The sequence below is a fragment of the Canis aureus genome, chromosome 2 (assembly GCF_053574225.1).
Source record: "Canis aureus isolate CA01 chromosome 2, VMU_Caureus_v.1.0, whole genome shotgun sequence".
NCBI lineage: Eukaryota > Metazoa > Chordata > Mammalia > Carnivora > Canidae > Canis > Canis aureus.
This window is the reverse complement of record NC_135612.1, coordinates 74,248,147-74,267,634: the sequence shown is the minus strand read 5'-3', so window position 1 is coordinate 74,267,634 and position 19,488 is coordinate 74,248,147. Positions and strand designations below refer to the sequence as shown.

At 39.6% G+C, this 19,488-nt stretch overlaps 1 protein-coding gene and 1 long non-coding RNA gene across 5 annotated transcripts in view; one reads left to right on the top strand and one right to left on the bottom strand.

Annotated features, from left to right (window-relative positions):
* Positions 1-363: 363 nt before the first annotated feature.
* Positions 364-1,886, bottom strand: LOC144302120 (uncharacterized). Its single transcript, XR_013368999.1, has 2 exons — positions 1,697-1,886; positions 364-1,258 (listed from the first exon to the last, which is right to left on the bottom strand). It is a non-coding gene; the product is annotated as an uncharacterized LOC144302120 (long non-coding RNA).
* A 505-nt stretch (positions 1,887-2,391) lies between these two features.
* Positions 2,392-19,488, top strand: part of KLHL5 (kelch like family member 5) — an 85,647-nt gene continuing 68,550 nt past the window's right edge. The window contains exon 1 of one of the 4 annotated variants that reach the window (XM_077879447.1): positions 2,392-2,630. Coding sequence is in view for 2 of the 4 variants with exons in the window: in XM_077879465.1 (XP_077735591.1) it covers positions 7,721-7,770 (50 nt within the window). In the remaining 2 variants the exon portion in view is untranslated. Of the gene's footprint in view, positions 2,631-5,038; positions 5,061-7,684; positions 7,771-19,488 lie in introns of those variants that run through there. The other 3 variants (XM_077879483.1, XM_077879473.1, XM_077879465.1) reach the window with 3 other exon arrangements.

The following is a 19,488-nucleotide window of genomic DNA, read 5'->3' as shown; positions in this document are numbered from 1 at the left end:
GGAAAAGGGAGACAGTCACGAGATTAAGCTGAAAGCCTTCCAGACAGAGGGACAAGCAAAGGCTTTGCTGGCAAGTGCTTGGTGTGTTGGCAGAAGGAGTCCAATGTGGGGAACAGCCTGAGAACAAGCAAGGTAGGAGCTGAGGCCAGCAGCAGGGTACGAGATCATGAGGAATGTTTTATTTAATTATCAAGGGGATAGAGCAATTAAACTGAAAATACAAATACAAATAAGTAAATCAAAGAAATCAAAGAAAACAGATTTTGTGACAATCTGTTTGACATGAATAAAAGGAAAGGGTTTAGAGGAATTCCTGTCTTAAAGTAGGATTCATTTTTTACTGCAATTGTAATCTGACTGCAATTTTTTTTTTTTTTAAGATTTTATTTATTCATTCATGAGAAACACACAGAGAGAGGCAGAGACATAAGCAGAGGGAGGGACTCAGTCCCAGGACCCGGGGACCACGCCCTGAGCCAAAGGCAGAGGATCAAACACTGAGCCACACAAGTGCCCCAACTACAATGTTTTTCCAATCTTTCTTACTACAGACCCAAAAGAGAAAGGCTGAATTAAAATTCTAAAACTAAACAACAAATGGGGGTGGGGGGAAACTAGAAGAATGTTATTTGCTGTCACTGTGCACAAATGTTAACACTGAAAAAAATCAACCAAGGGCTGAAAAGTAGTACCAAATCCCAAAAATTCTGGTCAAAGGTTTACACAACTACCTTCTGTACTTAAAAACAATGCCACTGAAGTAATTTTTGCTTGTGCGTATAGGTATGGTTGCAAAAAGTATGGGTTTGGGTGGGGTGGAAGTCACAACCACAGAGCTCTGATAAAAAATATATCCTGTGCTTTGTAATCAGAGCCCTCAGTGGTCGATTTTGTGATGTCTTTCCTGATTCTAAGTTTTGAGAAGGCCCATCCACTTCCCTTTGAGCTAGCGGTCTTGTCAATGCTTCATTGTTTTATATTATGTTGCTTTTCCTTTACCACTTCCTCAAGCGGGACCGTACAAAACGGATCCCTAGAGATCTCCCAACCATCCCAGGCCGCTTCTATAATTGCCCTGTTTTTGTGTTGACGACTTATCAGTTTTCTGGACCACATGCTAGCACTGGATTTTTTTTTTTTTATTTATTGTGGAGACATACTGAAGATCTACTAAGCAAATGTCATTTTGTGAAGGAGATTGACCACATTCAATCCTCAAGGACAGCATACAGGTAGTTCAAAGTAGCATAAACTGAATCTGCAAAAAAAAAAAAAAAAAAAAAATATGCATTACTTTTTGAGAACCGAAAGCAGGTGGACATTTCTTTTACACGTCACCGAGACCCACTAAGGAAAATTCTTCCCTTCTTTTTGCACCATGAGCTCCACGGAGGCAGAGACCTTAACTGTTTCGCCCAAGACTGATAACGAACTAACAAATGTAAAGCCCTTTAAATTTGTGTTTGGCATACAGGCACTAAATAAATTTAGTTCTCATTATTCTCAGCGCTAAATAAATTTAGTTCTCGTTATTCTCAGCACCTAGCATATAGTTTGTTGCTTAATACACGCTGGCTCCAGGAATGAAGAAGGAACCTACTTCTGTCTAATTCCTATTATTCTCCGCCTCCCCCCGCCCCGCCCATCTGAAAACAAGCAGTTAAGGATCCTAATTGCTATGGCACAAACCCACTACCTGGTACACGGTAATTTTCAGACTGTTGCAAGGGATGGAGAAGAGACGCAACTCCTGGGGAGTCTCAAAGCTCGAGGACAATACAGCCCTGAGTCTAAGCAACCGAGACGCCCAGGCCCGCGTTCTCCCAGCGGCCAAGAGCAGCCCCAGGGCCCCCTAACCCCGCTCCAAGGGGCGGGCACAACCGGGATATGGGTCAGGTCCGCCGCCCCGCGCCCCGCCCCCTCCCGGAGCCCCGCCCCCGGCCTCCGCCGCCCCTCCCCCACGGGGCTTCCTCCCCCCCCCGGGCGCCCCCAGCCGCGGCCGGCGCCTCGCCTCTCCTCCCCATCCCCTCCACCCCGCCGCCTCCCTCGTCCCCACCTTCTCCCTCCCCGACCCAGGCCGTCCGCGCGCGCCGCGCTGTGGGAGGGCGACGAAGAGAAAGCGCCAACCGGCGGCGGCGGCGGCGGCCGTCTCCGGTCTCCCAGGGCACGCGGCCCGACGCGGAGGGGGCGGGGCCTGAGGGAGGGGCGGGGCCTGCGGGCGGGGGCGGGGCGGGGCCTGCGGGCGGGGGCGGGGCGGGGCCTGCGGGCGGGGGCGGGGCGGGGCCTGCGGGCGGGGCGGGGCCTGCGGGCGGGGGCGGGGCGGGCAGCCGCGCGCGCCGCGCCGGGACTGACGGGCGAGCCGGCCGGACCCCCGCCAGCTCGCCCGCCCCCTCCAGGGCTGCCCGCCGAGTTCGCGTCCCCTCGGCCCGGTGCAGCCTGAAGGAGGGGGAGTGGCCGGCTCCGCGCCGGCCGGCGCCCGGGGTGAGGCTGCCGGGGAGGGGTTGGGGGCGCCCGTGGGGCCGAGCATCCCCGTCCCCGGCCCGGTGGCCCCCGCCCCCCGCCTGCCCGCCGCCCGCCGCCCGGCCGCCCCGCCCCGCCGTGACCCCCGGCCGCCTCCGGAGCCCGACGCGGTAAGTGCGCCCTCCTCGGCGGCGGGGAGGGGGCTGCGGCGGGCGGGCCGCGCGACCAGGCACGCTCCCCGCCCCCACGCGCCCCTCGGGCCAGGCCGAGCTGGGCCCCGGCGGCGTCTGGGGTTCGAGCCCCGGCCCGGCCTCCCCGCCGCGCAGCCGGGCCCGGGACCCGCGAGTGGGCCGCGCTCCGACTTGGGCAAAGTTCCGCACGCGGTGGAGCGGCGCCGGCCGAGCGTGCCCTGCGGCGCCTCCTGCCCGCACTTTTCCACTAATAAAACCGACTGGAAACCATTTCGGATTTTTTTTTTTTTTTTTTTTTTTATCGTTATCCTCAGGCTAGCACAATCACAGTTCCTATTTTAAGTGATTGCCGCGTCCCGAAGTATGGAGAATCAGAAAGGGACTATTTCAATAAAACCCGGCGAGCCTGCTTGAAACTCCTTGGGGCATTTCAGTGCATACTCGGAGATCCAAAGCTGATGGAAAAAGTTGGCGGTAGCAAAGAGTAAAAGCGTTACTGCCATCTTTATTACTGTCTCTCATTCGATTTTTAAAAATATTTTGGAATAGTGGATACATGCACAAAAATTCAAAAGGTACAAAACGGATATACGAAGTCTCTCCCCGCCCACTCGTGCACCCCCAGGCAACTAATATTACCAGTTTCTTTTTTCCCCCCAATATTACCAGTTTCTAATTCATCTTTTCAGAGATGGTGTAATTTGCAAATGCCCTAGTTTCATTTTTTAAAAAGTGAAACTTGTCTGTTATGTGCCTGGCACTTACTGATCCCCAATAAGTGATACTTTTCCTTCCGTTAAGAGCACCGTTGAATACGTCGTTTTGGTTATTAGACCGCTAAAACAACAATAATGACTTTTTTGTAGTTTTAGGCATTTGTAGATTTGACTGTATTGTGAATGTGTTGTTCTATTGGTGTCATAACTATGAATGCTTTTACAAAAAGGTGAACACAGATATTTTTGGGTAATGGAGCATGTAGGGAAAAATCAATATGAAAGTAGTTAAGATAGGACTTGGGATCCCTGAATGGCTCAGTGGTTGAGCGTCTGCCTTTGGCTCAGGTCTTGATCCTTGTGTCCTGGGATCAAGTCCCACACAGGGCTCTCCAGAGGGAGCCTGCTTCTCCCTCTGCCTGTGTCTCTGCCTTTCTCTCTGTGTCTCATGAATAAATAGATAAAATCTTTTTTTTTTTTAAGGTAGGACTTAATATATGCAACGTAGAGTTCCAAAAGTGATTTGAAGCCACCTTAGTGTCCATATGGTACAAAAGGATAAAACTAAAAGAGAAAACCGAGGCACAGCAGGAAAAAAAAAAAGAAAGTCAAGGGAAAAGAAAATACCAAGTTCATACTGTAAGATCCTGTACTAAAAGTGAGTCACAGTTTTGGCCTTGGGCTTCATAGCAGCCAGCAAAAAAAAAAAAAAAAAAGTGGAGGAGGGAGAAGTAAGCTTCAGTGTGTTTCTACTTACAAGATAGAAACAAGCAGGGCATTTTCTCTTGATAAGGCTTGAGAAGAGCATTCTCTCATGGGCCCTGATAAAAAAAAAGATTAGATTGTATGATGCAGTTGGCAACATCTTTAAAAAAATTCTTACAGAAAGTAATGAATTTTAGACAGTGTTCTTCAATGTAGGGCAGTAATAAAACTCAAGATAAAGTTCCCTGAAGGCTCAACTTGATCCATTCATAACATTTAGAATTACCTAGAACAGTATTTCCCAAACTGTTTTCTAAGAAATGAGCAATCAATAGTTTATTTCTTGAAATAAGAGTCTGAACTCCTATAACTTTGAAATAGCTGGGTTAGACAAATTTCAATAGCTTTTAGCTCAATTTCTTGGCTAAAGTGAAAGATTACTCTTTTATTTTTTTTTAAGATTTTATTTTTTTATTTATTTACTCATGAGAGACAGAGAGGCAGAGGGAGAAGGAGGCTCCATGCAGGGAGCCCGATGTGGGACTTGATCCCGGGACCTCAGGATCACGCCCTGGGTGGAAGGCAGATGCTCAACCGCTGAGCCACCCAGGTGCCCCAAAGATTACTCTTTTAAAGGAGGATATGTTTGCTGACCTTTTCCAAATTTGACTATTGAGAACCACTGAACCTATAGAAATGGATGGACAGGCAATCCTTCACAAGTAGTTCCTAAACTAAGGTCTGATAAAAATTGGGAGAGCAAAGAGTTTGAGGTTAGCCAATTTGGTAAGAACCAAAGTGAAGATCATCTATAAGTCAGGATTTTAAGTATACTGTATGTATATGTATGGAAAAAGCTATCTCTCCCCTGAATTCTTTCATAGTTCCTCACTGTTCTGCAAGTTGCCTGTTTGACCAAGTGATGTCTAGGACTTCTTCCTGTTTTGTCCTGTCAGGCACTCAGGGTCCTGAATTAGACTATGTTCAGGCAAGTAGAATTGCTTAAAGAATGACTTTAATTATTCTTGGCTGTAACTATGTGATTAACATGTTTGTTTGGTTTTTTAAAATCACAAACACTATTGCAACTATTAGTATCAAATCCTGGAATTCTGTAGCTATGAGACTTTAGAAAGCATGGTACATAGTGGAAAGAGCAAGGAATCTGAAGCCAGAAAAATCTGGGATTGTGCTACTAATGTGTAAAGTTGTTCCCAGTAAGTTTATGAACCTTCCTGAATCTTTTTCCTTGTTTGTAAAATTTGAATGATAACAGCGTATAGTTCATTCAATAGAGGTTGAGGGTCTAATAGGTATTGTGGTAGAAAAACAGTTTTAAGGGAACAAATAAAATATGTTCAAAATGTGTCACGAATCCTTTACTTTTTTTTTTTTTTTTTTTTCCATTCCCGAGTTCAGATGGCAAGAGTTTTGGAAGGCAAGGAGTATCACCTCATCCAAATGTGTTTGGTTCCTGAATTTCAGACAGCAGGTGGTGGGAGTTGAGAGAATGAGGGATTGGTCCAAAAATGTATCTGACTCCATCAGCTCCTGTGTTTGGGTTTTGAGAGTCTGGATGATGAGGTGCACTTCTAGAAGAAAGTAGTCTATAAATGATGCAGTGCTATACAAAATGTTACTAATCTGAAGATGAATTGAAAACCAGAGCTATTCATTTTTACACGCCATGTATGAGAGAAGTGTTTGATGAATATATCAGGTAGGGTAAATTATGCTATTGTAACAGAAGACCCTCACATTTTAGTGGTTTAGAAAAAGGTTTATTTCTTAGTCACAGGACATGTTCAATTAGAGTCAACAGGAGAATTCTGTTCCAGGTAGTCATCTGGAGCTTCAGTTTATCAGAGGCTCTATCTTAACACTTGCTTCCACAATTTTAGGCCTGGGGGTATTGAATTACACATTGTCTTTTAAAGGCTTCTCCCTGGATATGACTCCTGTTAACTTCCCCTGCCCTTTTATTTGGCCAAACAAGTCATGTGGCTACACCCAACTTCCAGGAGATTGAGAAATGCAATTCTATCATGTGCCCAGAAGGAGGAGAACTGAAACAGTCTGCAGACAGTCTTAATGACACTAGTAAGGGGACGGTGTAGTCCCATGAGTGAACACAAAATCTGAATAAATGAAATCCAAATTATGCCTTTAGTACTTAGAGCACAGAATACAGCATCTTTTGTGTATGTATGTGTGTTTATTCATAGAATTATGCTAATGAGAATTGCAAAGAATATTTTTTATTAATTAGAAATGAAATGCTTTTGAAAACTCCATAATTAGACATACTGTTTTGACCAAGTAGATTTCCTTCTTTTCTAATTATATGTTCATTCAGTAAACATTTAAATGTGTTAAATGTGTGTATAAAGCACTGTTAGATCCTGTGAGAATAAAAAGATGAATGGGAGTTTACAACCCCAAATAAAATAGCTGTAATTGAGTTCTCTCTCTCTCTCTCTCTCTTCAAAGCAACATTAACAATTTTTCAATATGGTAAAACCTGATTATGTATACACTTTACCCCAATCACTGTTTTGGGGTAGGGATTTTTTTTTGGTGACAAATTAAACTAGCTTAAGCAAAAGGAATGTTTCATGAAAAAAAGGATATAGCTCTATGTCACAGAGTCCAAGAGCAGGGAGGGCAGCTCAGTCTCAGAGGCAACTGACACCAGTAACAGGAAGTTAGGAGCTTGGGGCTGCTCTTCCTCTCCACGTTTCCTTGATAATCTTGCTAGTGTCTCTCTGCATGTATACTTCATTCCTTTTTCTCTGTTGACTGATTATTTTGCTTTTAAATGGGTGTTTTAACCTAAGAATTCACACACTTAAGGGAAACTAACTAGAGCCATGAGCAAGTCCAGAAGAACTAAGTTTTTTTTTTTTTTTTCCTCAGTGCCACATCTTGGTTAGTTTTTAAGTTAACCACTATCAGAATTTGGAAATAATAGAGTTGACCCTAAAGAATAACAAGTTAGGGTAGTTGGCAACTTTGTAATAGAAAAGGAGGCAGTTCTAATAGTTTGGAATTAAAGAAAGCTGATGATGCCATTGAAAGTTCCACTACACAATTAACATCAACTTGCACATTCTATCAGGGCAGGCTGATTAGGATAATTGGGGTAAGGAGGTAGAGTTAGAACTGACTTGTAACAACACTGTTCCTTCACTGAACCACTGGTAAACTCCATCTCCTTTGTAATCCTTTCCTCCATCCCTTCTCTCTCTCCTAAGGTAGGTATTACTGAATTGTCTAACTCTTACAAGTCACCTGCTTTTGATACTGATACAGGGCTCCTTGGCTTCTCCCTCCATGGCTAATAATGTGGAAAAAAGGGAGCATTCGATATACAGCCTTGCTCTGCACTTTTCTACAATTGGTGTAGGTACTCTATCTGGACATTTTATACTTTAACTTGCTATTGCCATACCTCTCCATCAGCTTCAACCTATTTTTTATTCTCAATGAATTTCCATTCTTTTTCTGTTAAGTGTGTACACTTCGCTTCTCTTAGCAAATTTTCCTTGCATTCTTTACCTAGGCAATATCTCTTTTCTTTCTGGTTGCAAATATCCATAGCTTCATCTCAACAGATGACTGAAGGAATGGACTAAGGGGACGTAGTATATGTTACCTGGAAGATGTTCTCCCCAGAAAAGGAATAACAACAGGGAGTGGTGAGTAAAGAGCTGTGTATTTGATTTGTCAGGGATATATATTAATCTAAAAGAGCAGATGGTGGGGAGGGGTTTGGGTCCAGATTATAGAACACCTGGAATGTCATTCTAAAGTGTTCTTTTACTTTTCTTGCTGTGCAAATGGACGAGTCTTTTTAGGTTCAACTAAACAGAAAACCACCATAGGCTTGTTTACTTAGAAGGATATCAGACAGGAACCACAGCTTGCCAGCGAGGCAGCATCAAATGTTCCTCATCAGTGGCTGTGATCCTCACAGCAGTCCATGTAAGCAGTTCCTGTAGCCATCTGGGAGTCCTTGCTTCAAGTGAAAGCTCAGCTGAAGGAGAGAAAGCTCACAAAAGGTAGATGCAGGAGCTGCCTTGGTTTGAAAAAAATCTTGTGTGTCACAGAAGACTATGCCATACAGCTCCACAGACTTAGCTTCCAGGGACCCCATAAGGGATATAACAATTGTAAGAGCTATCACACTCGGGGAAGTCAAAATTATGGTTTCCTATGAGGTATTTATAGTTTATTTATAGTTCCCCTGGGTCCAGATGCAAATTTACTAATCATTCTTACTATAAGCAATGTTGCCTAGTAACATAGTTGGCATACCTAACTTTTATCAGATCGCCAGGGAACAGAGCTAAGAGAGTTAACTGAAGGTTAAATGCAGAAGAGAAAAAGGTTTAACTTCACTCACAGTTGTATTCCCCATAGTGTCTTCCATAGCCCTTTTCTTTTGGAAAGTATTCATTAATAGCCATTTTGCTTCATTTGATGTAGTGTGTTTTAACTCTTTTTATGACAGAGTGTGAAATAGGAAGAAAGGTTGAAAAGAAAGTAAGGTTGGAAAGTTAGCAAGAACTACTAGATTGTTAGAAACACTGATTTCCATACTAAAGATCTTGGCTTTTAATTAGTTTGTGGGTGATAGAAAACAAAAGTTTTAAGTAGTATGGTCAAGAATTGGATTTGGAAAAAAAAAAAGAAGAATTGGATTTGGGGAGGTTACTTTGGCTGTAGTGTGGAGAGTGAATGAAAGGAGATTAGACTTGAGGCTGGTTCACTTTTAGTTAATATTTGCCTTTCTTTGGGGAGATATTTCTCTGATCAGCAGAAAGGGGACTACTCAATTCTCCTGCTCCACAGGAGGATATTGGTGGGCAGATTCAGCATGGTGCTTTGGAGGGGCCTGACCAGTTTGTCCTAAATTTGTCACTCCTCCCACCCCCACTGGCAATGAGGAGTTTGGGGGGACTGCTCTGAACTGCCTCCACTGATTGCCCTTTGACTCACTGACATCACTCATTTTGCTTTTTGCCAGAGTTGAATTACAGAATGAACTGGTGCCTTTTTTATTTTTTAAAGGTTTAGTTATAGGGCAAGCCAGAGAGTTTCTTTATAATGGTTAACCGGTGTAACATTTGTATTAACTGTTTCTAATTACAAGCAGCTGAGAGAATGCTCCACATTTTTCTCTATTGCTTACATTGTCCTTTACTACCCTGACCCAGCTTTCACTATTCCATCTAATAAACAGTTTATAAAATCTGATTGGTTCTGCAGCAGAATCAACTTGATCTGTGATTGGCTTATTACATGTACAGAGAACCCAGCTAATTTTGCTTGATTATATTTGTGTCTAGAGAGTACTGATTGATTACTTTATTCTCCTCCATCACCATAAGGCTACACAGAAGATAGAAATACTGGATTCGGTTCAGGTCAGTAAAAGACAAAATGATGGTTATCCAGATTATTACTTTTTATGGCACATAAGACAGTTGGGTGTCTCAGCACATGCCAACCATAAAGGATCAAGCAGGACTTTGTGGTTTGCCATTATCTTTATGGTATTACAGTCTTCATCCTTGTGCCACAGTGAATATATACAGAAATTCACAAAATCTAAGAGTGGGTGGCAAGGAAATATCTCTTTTTTTTTAACCTATCATCAAGTTAAAGGGCTTTTTTAAAAAGTAAACATTTTGTTATAATTATGTTGTGGTCTTCATAGTATCAACTGTGATAACTTTTATAGATGAGTTCAGGGATTAAAAGACCATATAATATTTAACTGATGTTTTAAGTGTTGTTTGCTTTACTACCAGATATTAGTACCAATAAATAGCTGGGAGATGAAAAGGTACTTTTGATATATATTAATATAGGTCAGCCCTTTACCCTATAAGAATTAGTGACAGAAGTTGGGAAGGAGTCAAGGGGGAGGAAATCTGGGAGACTCTTGTACTTTAGGAATAAAGGCCACTTTAGCATTTAGTTGTAATTGTCATGAATTTAGTATTTTGTTATATTGGGAGTGATGTGTGCTTTAAGGGTTGTCTTTGTTTTGTTTTGTTTTGTTTTGTTTTGTTTTGTTTTGGTTGGTTGGTTTCTTTTTTTACTTTTAGTGCCTTATTTGCTTTTATTTTAGTCAGATCTTATTGGTAAAGAATTTAAGTCTGCTCTACAACTCCTTGATATCTAACCTTGTACAAATCAACAATAGTCTGAATCTGCTACCCATTCGGACAATGGGGGTAAATATCTACTCTACCTTCTCACAATGTAGTTTTGAGTTCCAAATGAGAATACTTTTTATGCAAGAAGCAATGTGGTATACTTGAAAGTATATAGTCTTTAGAGTCAGTCCTGGATTCACATTGAACCCTGATACTCAGCAGATATCTGTAACCTCACTTGACTTCAGTGTCTTCATATGTCAGGGGAGAGAGGAATGACACCTGTTTGCTAGAGTGAGACAACTAAAGACCCACTCAATGTAGAATACTTCATATATTACCATTCACATTTGCGCACTTAGGAAATAGTAGCTGCCATTAGAAATCCAAATCCTTAATATTTGCACATACTATTTACTTAATCCCATTGAACTCAAAAGAAAACTGAAGGCCGAAGAGGTGATTTGCCCAAATTATACAGCTAGCTGGTGTATTAGTTATTGACTCAAGCTTTCTGCTATATCACTTAGGCTACCATTAATAAGTAATAATGTGAGAAAATAATAGCAGAAGCACCCTCAAATAGCTTCCTCTGAGTTGACTCATAGTTTTAACCTAATGCACTCCCTTCTCTCTATAAATTGTACTTACTGGTCCCCAGGGCCAACTAAATATGGCTAAATAGGATGCCCTGTAGTAGGGCACAACTGTGCACAAACTGTGTGCTTACCTGATGAGTACTCACCAAAAGTTGCTTGTGTTTATTCACAAACCTGTTTTTAACAGTAATGCTTATTATAATAATTATGAATGTTATGTTTTAACAGTTATGCTTATTATAATAATCATGAAAATTATGTTTTTAACAGTTTGCTTATAATAATAAATAATTACGTATAAGTGTGTTAATGAGGATGAAGAAAAGAGAAGTCATTTTTTGAAAATGAAGTTGAATACTCTGGGACATCTTAGTATAAAAGTTCTTAACAAATTTGTTATCAAATTTGATGAAGGTTGGGGGGGTGGGGGTGAGTTTGGGGGTGGGTGTATGTTGGAGATCATCAAAGTCTAAAGCAGTGAGTGTTAAAGTTCATGGGCCATCTAAATGGTTTTAGACCATTAGTAGTCTCAAGGAAGTGAACTCACCCTGAAATGTAAATAAGCCACATCACTAAGCACACTGTTTTGTTCAGCTGACTTTTTTTTTTCATGGTAACACTTTCTCCTTCAAAGAAGTGCATTAATTTACATTCTGGCACAAGCTTTTTATCTCATGGTAGACAGACCAGTAGTCTAATAGATTCTGTATTCATATTATTTTTGAAGTGCTTTTAAGTTCTCTCTCCATTAATAGAAACCCTAAATGGAAATCATGGATGTTGGGTCATTGTGGGCATGGCTTCTACAAGAAAGGACCCGGACTCAGTAGGGGGCCCACATCAAATATGTGGCATTGACCCTATATGAAAAGATCCGTGAATGAATGTATATGTATGTGTTTCGGTTAAAATCTTTAAAGATATGTGAATAGGGCAGCCCGGGTGGCTCAGCGGTTTAGCGCCGCCTTCAATCCAGGGCGTGATCCTGGAGACCAGGGATCGAGTCCCACATCGGGCTCTCTGCATGGAGCCTGCTTCTCCCTCTGCCTGTGTCTCTGCCTTTCTCTTTCTCTCTCTGTGGCTCTCATGAATAAATAAATAAATATATTTTAAAAAATAAAATAAAGATATGTGAATATAATTTTTACAGCTACTGACGTTTCCATTTAATGGACTAACTATGAGTTTCCATCTGACAAAGGGCTTTTACAGACATCCAGCTAGACTGAAAATATATTCTTTGACCTTCCATCCTATGCATGCCTCTGTGTATCTTTACCATGCTGTATTGTAATGTTTAAATTGAATGTCAATTCCTACATTGTAAGTGTCTCAAAAGCCATGGTTCTTTCTATTACCTTCATAGAGTTTCTAGTCTAGGGAAGAAGGCAGACATTAAGTAAGTAATTTCTGTGGGATTATTGAATTATCTACACAAGTAGTTTTGGATGCAGTCTGATCATGTAACAAGGAGACATAATTGAGTTCGAAGGTTAAAATTTACCTTAGTCATTTTTTTCACCTTGATCTTATGTAAGTACGTGACACAGTGCTTTGAGGGTACACAAAGAAATAAAATTCCTATATTAGATAGCTTTTACCATGAAACAACTTCAATTTTCAGTGTATTTCAGAGTTCTCAACTGCTGAGCTTTTAATCCTCTGCATAGTTTACAAAGCTGAATCTCTTACGATATTACAACTGAATTTAAATTCAATATTTATTTTTAATTTTCAATTATGGATTAAACCAGAACTATTTCCCAATTGTTTTTTAACAAAGTAAAAGATTTAACATTGTGCTAGAATCCTTATTTTGAATTTCATATTGTATTCTAAGGTTTTTTGTTTTTTTTTAATTACAAAAGAAATTTTTGATGCCATGTGTTGTAACTAGTGAAAAGAATGGAAAAATAACCAGTGTTAACAGCCCAGGGCCCATCTATGCACACTTTAAATTTCTGATTTCTTAAAGAGATTGATATTTAACTGTAAAATAGAAAGACTCCAGAACTCTGTTCCTCTATTTGGTTGCTAGATACTTAATTAAAACCAAATTTACCTAAACTACACTCAATCCTCCTGAAATCTGTAACTTTCTTACTTCTTTCTTCAGGTTGATGTTACCATTCTTCCAAGCACCCAAGTTTGAAAATGCTGTCATCTTTGAGTGCTTCCTGTTCATTTGCAACAGACATCTTCTAACTTCTGTCTCTGTAATATCTTTAATGCCCATCTCCCTGTCAGATCTCATTGCCTCCAGCCAAGGTTAAACTATACCTCTCACCTTGAAAAGTTTTCTAACTGGTTTCCCTACTGGCAGCCTCTTCCCTCACAAATCTGTTCTTCACTGTTGCCAAATTTTTTTGAAGCATACCTCATTTGACTCAAGAACCTCATCATCTCACAGATAAAGGAGATAATTCCTCCTTGATAATTCAGTAAGAGCATCATTCAAAACCCTCTTCTACTAGATTTTAAGACCTTTGAAATCAAGATCTGTGTCGTTAATTTATTTATTTATTCTTTGATTTAAATTTAGTAGATATTTGAATGCTATGCACTATATCAGGTGTTAGGGATATAGTGGTCCGCACCCTGATAGATATTATTGTCTGTTTTCTTTTTTAAGTTCTTTCTGCATACAGCACAAAGATGTGTTGAATTTACATAAACAGGTTTTTTTTTTTCCCACATTTATAACATTCGCTTTTTATGGAGTTGGAGGAGAGGTACAGAATATCTGATATATTTCTGAAATTAAAGCTTAAATTTTACATATTTTCTAATCTGTGTAAATTATTTTCTGCCAGCATTTTGAAATGTTTGGAATTTAAGAGTTCATGGAATTATATTAGTTTTCAAATGTTTAAGCCAAATTCTGATAAAAGACCTATTTTGACTAAGTTTTAAAAGTATCCTGGAACATCAGACTTTAAAAGATTCTTTGAAATCATGTGTTGTAACTCCTTCTCATAGTTGAAGGAAAACAAAATTATTGAAGTGTTTATGCAATCTATATTACACATAAAACTACAGGAATAGATTCATTATAGTTGATTACTCATAAAACAAATATTGTTGTCTTAAAAACTCTATGTGAAGAAAGGTTTGTATAATAACAATTACCCATATAACCCAGTTATTCAGTAGCTTTGATTTTTATTGTGGAGTAAAGCTGTGCCTTTAGAAGTCACCCTGTTAAAGTGAGCTCATCTACAGTTTATCTTAATGACATTTCAGTGTTGCTGTTACAATACTGAATAGAGTCAGCTCATAAATTCATAAGCTAACATTTGAGCAGAGTTGAAGCAGAAATTGCATGTGGACTCTTTAATTACATTTTGAAAAATGTATTCATAATCAACACTTTCCCATTTTAAGTAGTTTGAGCTCTACCTCAAGTTTCAGGAAAGCCAACTTATTAAACTAAAAGAGAGGTACAAAGTATAATTTGATAATCAGTTTGAAGAAAATATTGGTCACCCTGAAAAAACATTGGCTATTTAGCCATTAGATTTCAAAGTGATAAAAAAACTTCATGCCTAAAGAATGAAATAGAAGAAGGAAATTGTTAGAGTAACATGTTGTGATTTTTCTCTTAAGCTGAAAAAATAAATACTGGGAAGGTTTTGTCATCAGAAGTAAATGTGTTTTTTTTAATATTTTAAAAATTAGTCTTTAATAATTTCAAAAATGTGTATATTTTTATTATTTCTCATAATTGTTGGATATATTCATTCATTAGAGAACTATTTATTGAGCACCTACTGTCTGCCAGATACCATGCTTAAGTACAAAGGCTATAATGAGTAACCAAAGCCCTACTGGAGCTTACTTTGTAGTAATGATAAAGACGGTAACTAAAGGAATAAACATCTAGTATGCCAGGCAATGATAAGTGCTATGAAAGGAAGTTCAAGAGTCAGGGGATAGAGAACAGGGAGGGATCTAATTTATAAGGAGTAGTCCATGCAGGCCACTTTGATAATATAACAATATACTGACTTTTATTTTTTTTCTTTTTGATTTTATTTATTTTGAGAGAGAGAGAGAGAGCACCAGCAGAGGGAGGGGCAGAGGGAGAAGCAGATTCCTGGCTGAGTGAGGAGCCCCACTTGGGGCTCGATCTCAGGACTCTGTGATTGTGACACAAACTGAAAGCAGAGGCTCAGCCGACTGAGCCACCCAGGTGCTCAGTATAATGACTTTTAATATGTATTGATCTTGTATAAAATAGTTACTGTAAGAAGTACTTCTCATCAGAGCTGAATAGTTTTTGAGCAAAACAATTTTTTATTGTTTGGCAAAAGTTGATGAGAAAGAAGGAAAAGTTTAAGTTAAATAAATGCTAAGAGACTCCTGGTGGCTCAGTTGGTTAAGCGTCTGCCTTTGGCTCAGGTCATGATCTCAGGATCCTGGGATCGATCCCCAAGCCGGCTCTGTGCTTAGCATGGGTCTGCTTGTCCCTCTCTCTCTGTTGCTCCCCATACTCTCTCTCTTATAAATAAATAAATTTTTTTTTAAATGGTGTATTTCATGCCATGAAAGTGTTCATTCTTAAGCTTACTACATATTTTTTCATAAAGTGTGGCCCAAGAATTGAGTTAAAGCTGGGAAATAATTTCCATAAAGCTCTTTCTAACATGGGGTTAATAAGCTACTGTATCAATAGATAATTTTTTGACTTTTTTGCCAGAATGAAGATTTTTCCCCAAAGTACCCATGCTTAGACAAGCTTAACCTTAGGCAAAACTATTAAATAGAGATTTAGCTGTAAGGGATTTTGAGCAAATTCTGTCCTTGAAGACTACTTTCCAACTTCGCTTGCCTAAATTCTCTCCACTTGCCAGCATTTCCCTCATTCAATTTGACATTTAGAATTTTTGTGGCCATATTAGTCTTTTATTTTTTAACTCTTATTAAAATGTTCTACTTTACTATAACTGTTATTTTATCCTCTTTCTAGGTCCTTTTTTAAAATTTTTTTATTTATTTATGATAGGCACACAGTGAGAGAGAGAGAGAGGCAGAGACACAGGCAGAGGGAGAAGCAGTCTCCATGCACCGGGAGCCCAACGTGGGATTCGATCCTGGATCTCCAGGATCACGCCCTGGGCCAAAGGCAGGCACTAAACCACTGCGCCACCCAGGGATCCCTCTAGGTCCTTTTTTAAAATTGTTTTAACTTTTTAAATATTTTATTTATTTACTCATGAGAGACACACACAGAGAGGTAGAGACATAGGCAGAGGGAGAAGTAGTCTCCCTGGGGGGAGACCAATGCAGGACTCGATCCCAGGACCCCAGGATCATGACTTGAGCCAAAAGCAAATGCTCAACCGCTGAGCCACCAAGGTGCCCCCTCTTTTCTAGGTTTTTATTTGTTTTTTTCTTTGATTATAATTGCTAGAACGTAAGAGAATATACTGGCAAATTTTTTAACAGCTGGATCTTTATTAACTCTGTCACTTTATTTCTTAATTCTTTAGTTTCTCCTCTAATCTTTATTATTTCATGACTCCTTTTAGAGGGCTGATTTGATTTTCATCTTGAGCAGACTGCTTAATGCATGCCTTTCCTTTTAAATAATCGATGCATTTAGAAAGTTATAAATCTTACAACAGAAGGAGTATCCCTCCTCCTGTGATTATCTAAACCATCCACTGTGCTCAGGTGCCTTCCTCCCCTTCTATCAAAGTCTTCACTGTTTTTTGCTTCACTGCTTCTCCCTACAATCATCAATCTCATCTTCCTGCTGGACTGTTTTCATCATTCTAATATGTTCCATATTTTAAAAAATCAGCAAATAAGCAAATCCATTACCTCAGTTCCTCACCTCTTCCAGCTCCAATCCCATTCTGCAGCCTCACCATTCAGATTTTCTGAACAAGTTGTGTATACACTTCCTCTCTTATTCCTCTCATATTCCATTAGTTCTTAATCCCACCACAGTCTGGCTTTGTCTGCACCCCTTTTACTGAAACTGCTCCTATCTGATTTGGCAAAATCTTTATAGTGACAATTCCAGCGGACATTTTTCTTTGCATGTGGTTCCAAGCCTCTTATTTGATATTGTGACTATGCCTTTTGTTGTGAAACACCTTTATCCTTTGACTTACCTGACACCAGATCCTGAGGATTTTCCTCTACTTTATTGGTTATTCCTTTCCAGTCTCCTTTGGTGGCTTCTCCACTATTAGACTTCTCTTAGAGTTTTTTGGAGCTTAGATCTAAGTTCTGGGAACATTTATCCAACTATCTGACATCTCCACTTAGATGTCTCAAAGGTACATGTAACTTAACATAATGAGAAATGAACACCAATTTAAAAAATATAACTAATGAGGAAATGTAATAAAATGGATATAAGGTAAATATACTCAATACTTTTTGTTAAAGATCTTATTTATTTGAGACAGAGAGGGGGAGAGAGAACACAAGTGGGGAGGAGAGTCAGAGGGAGAGCTCAGTGGGGAGTCTGATGCGGGACTCCATTCCAGGACCCTGAGATCATGACCTGAGCCAAAGGCAGACGCTTAATGGACTGAGCCACACATGCGCCCTTCAATACTTTTATTATAATAGTAATAACCATGTGGAAATGAAACTAGAAAAAATTATTGCATTTACTATGGTGACAAAAAAAGAAAGTTGAAAGGACTTAAAAAATTTAGTAAGAAAAGCATAGAACCTATAGTTAAAAGATTTTAAAATCTTATCGGTGAATATGAAATCTGAATAAACTAAACAACATATATGCTTAGAAGTGAAGCCTTAATCTCATAAAATGCCAATCATCTCAATTAATATGCAGGTTTAATGCAATTCCATTTAGAATCTTATTAGGGTCAGAGCTTTTTGTTGAGGAGAAGATTGGGTAATGTTACTTTAACATATATACAGAAGGGTAAATATCTAAAATTAGCTTTAAAAATAAATTTATTTTTTGAGATTCATTTCTTTATTTTAGGCAGGGAGCAGCAGAGAGGGAGAACAAGAATCCCAGGCAGTCTCCCTGCTGAACACAGAGCCAACAGGGAGCTCAATCCTGCATCCCTGAGATCATGACCTGAGCCTAAATCAAGAGTCAGATGCTTAACTGACTGAGCCATCCAGGCACCCAGCTTTAAAAATTATTTTAAAAGGATATATGTGGAAGTAGGAACTTGCTTTAACAAATATTAAATATCTTACAGATAGATTATAATTAAAATACTGTACTTTTGGCATAAAAATAGGTAAATAGTAGAACAGAATTAGCACCCCAAAATTGATCTCTGCATATATGAGATGCTAATTAATAACAATACCTCATTCAGTGGAAAGAGTGGTTTACATTAAAATTGATAGTAGAGGTCTCCTATTAGAAATAAAAAGGGCTCCAACAAATCAAAAAGGTACAGATAGCTAAATTGAAAAAAAGACGAAGAAGACTAAGCAAAAGCCCTTTCACAAAGAGGATATCCAAATGCCTACTAAACATGAAAAGTTATCCAACGACTATTAATAACCAAAGAAATGCAAGGTAAAATCAAATGGGATTCCACTACGCACTCATCAGGATGACTAAAATTAAAGATTGACAACACCAGTGTGGGCTGCCTGTGGAGTAACTAGAATTCTCATATGGTTGCAGGAGTATAAATCAGTAATAGCAATTAAAGTTGAACATATGCATACCTTCTAATCTAGCAGTTTTGATTCTGTACGTATATACTTCATAGGAATGCGTATGTATGTGCATCATATAACACAGACAAGAACGTGCATAGCAGCATTACTTGCAAGAGTCTCTAGAAACAACTAAAATGTCTGAGCTACAGAATGTATTTTGATGCTTGTATGTTTACCTGTGGCACTCTCTGGTCATCCAACAACTATACGACTTCCAGAAGCCTTTTTTGGGGGTAGGAGCAGAGGCTTGGTGCCATGCTTGTTGAGACCCACAAGGCTAGAGTGATTGGAGCAGCTTCTCTCTGGGCAGTGCCACCTGGGCTAACCTCTGAGGATGAGTAAGACCTTAAAACCAGAGACCTTGGGACACATACAGTATATAAAAGAGAGAGCAACATAATGTAGACTCTGTCTTACCTGATGAAGCAGTATGTTCTTGTTGGAAAATAGAAATAAAGTTGGCTAGGTAGAGTGGAGTTGGAATGGTTGATATGAAGGAGTGGGATGGAGGTGAACAGACAGGAACAGCATCGTTTTACTCTCGAATGCATCCTGCATACCACTGCCAAATTAATTTTCTAAAACATTGCCCTGTTCAACGGTCCACTTAATATTGCCTGTGAGTCTTTATACCTTTGCTTTATGTTCAAGGTATTTTATCTCATCGTATTCATTCCAGTTTATGTCTTATTAGTCCTTAAAATTAATTAGGTATGTCTGGCTGGTTGATCAAACTGCCATTTTTCCCCCTCTTTCTTTGTCAGTATGCTCACTGCATGCTTTTATTAATATGTTTCTTCCTTTATGAAATCTATCTTCATTCTTTCTATACAACTTCCTATTCCCAGAGGCCTTCTCCCTAATGAAACTGGCCCGTACCACTCCACACCATCCCAATATCTCTTTTTCTTACTGTATTTATTATTTGTTCTACCTACTGGGGACAAAATTATAGAGAGCTTTTCATGACTCT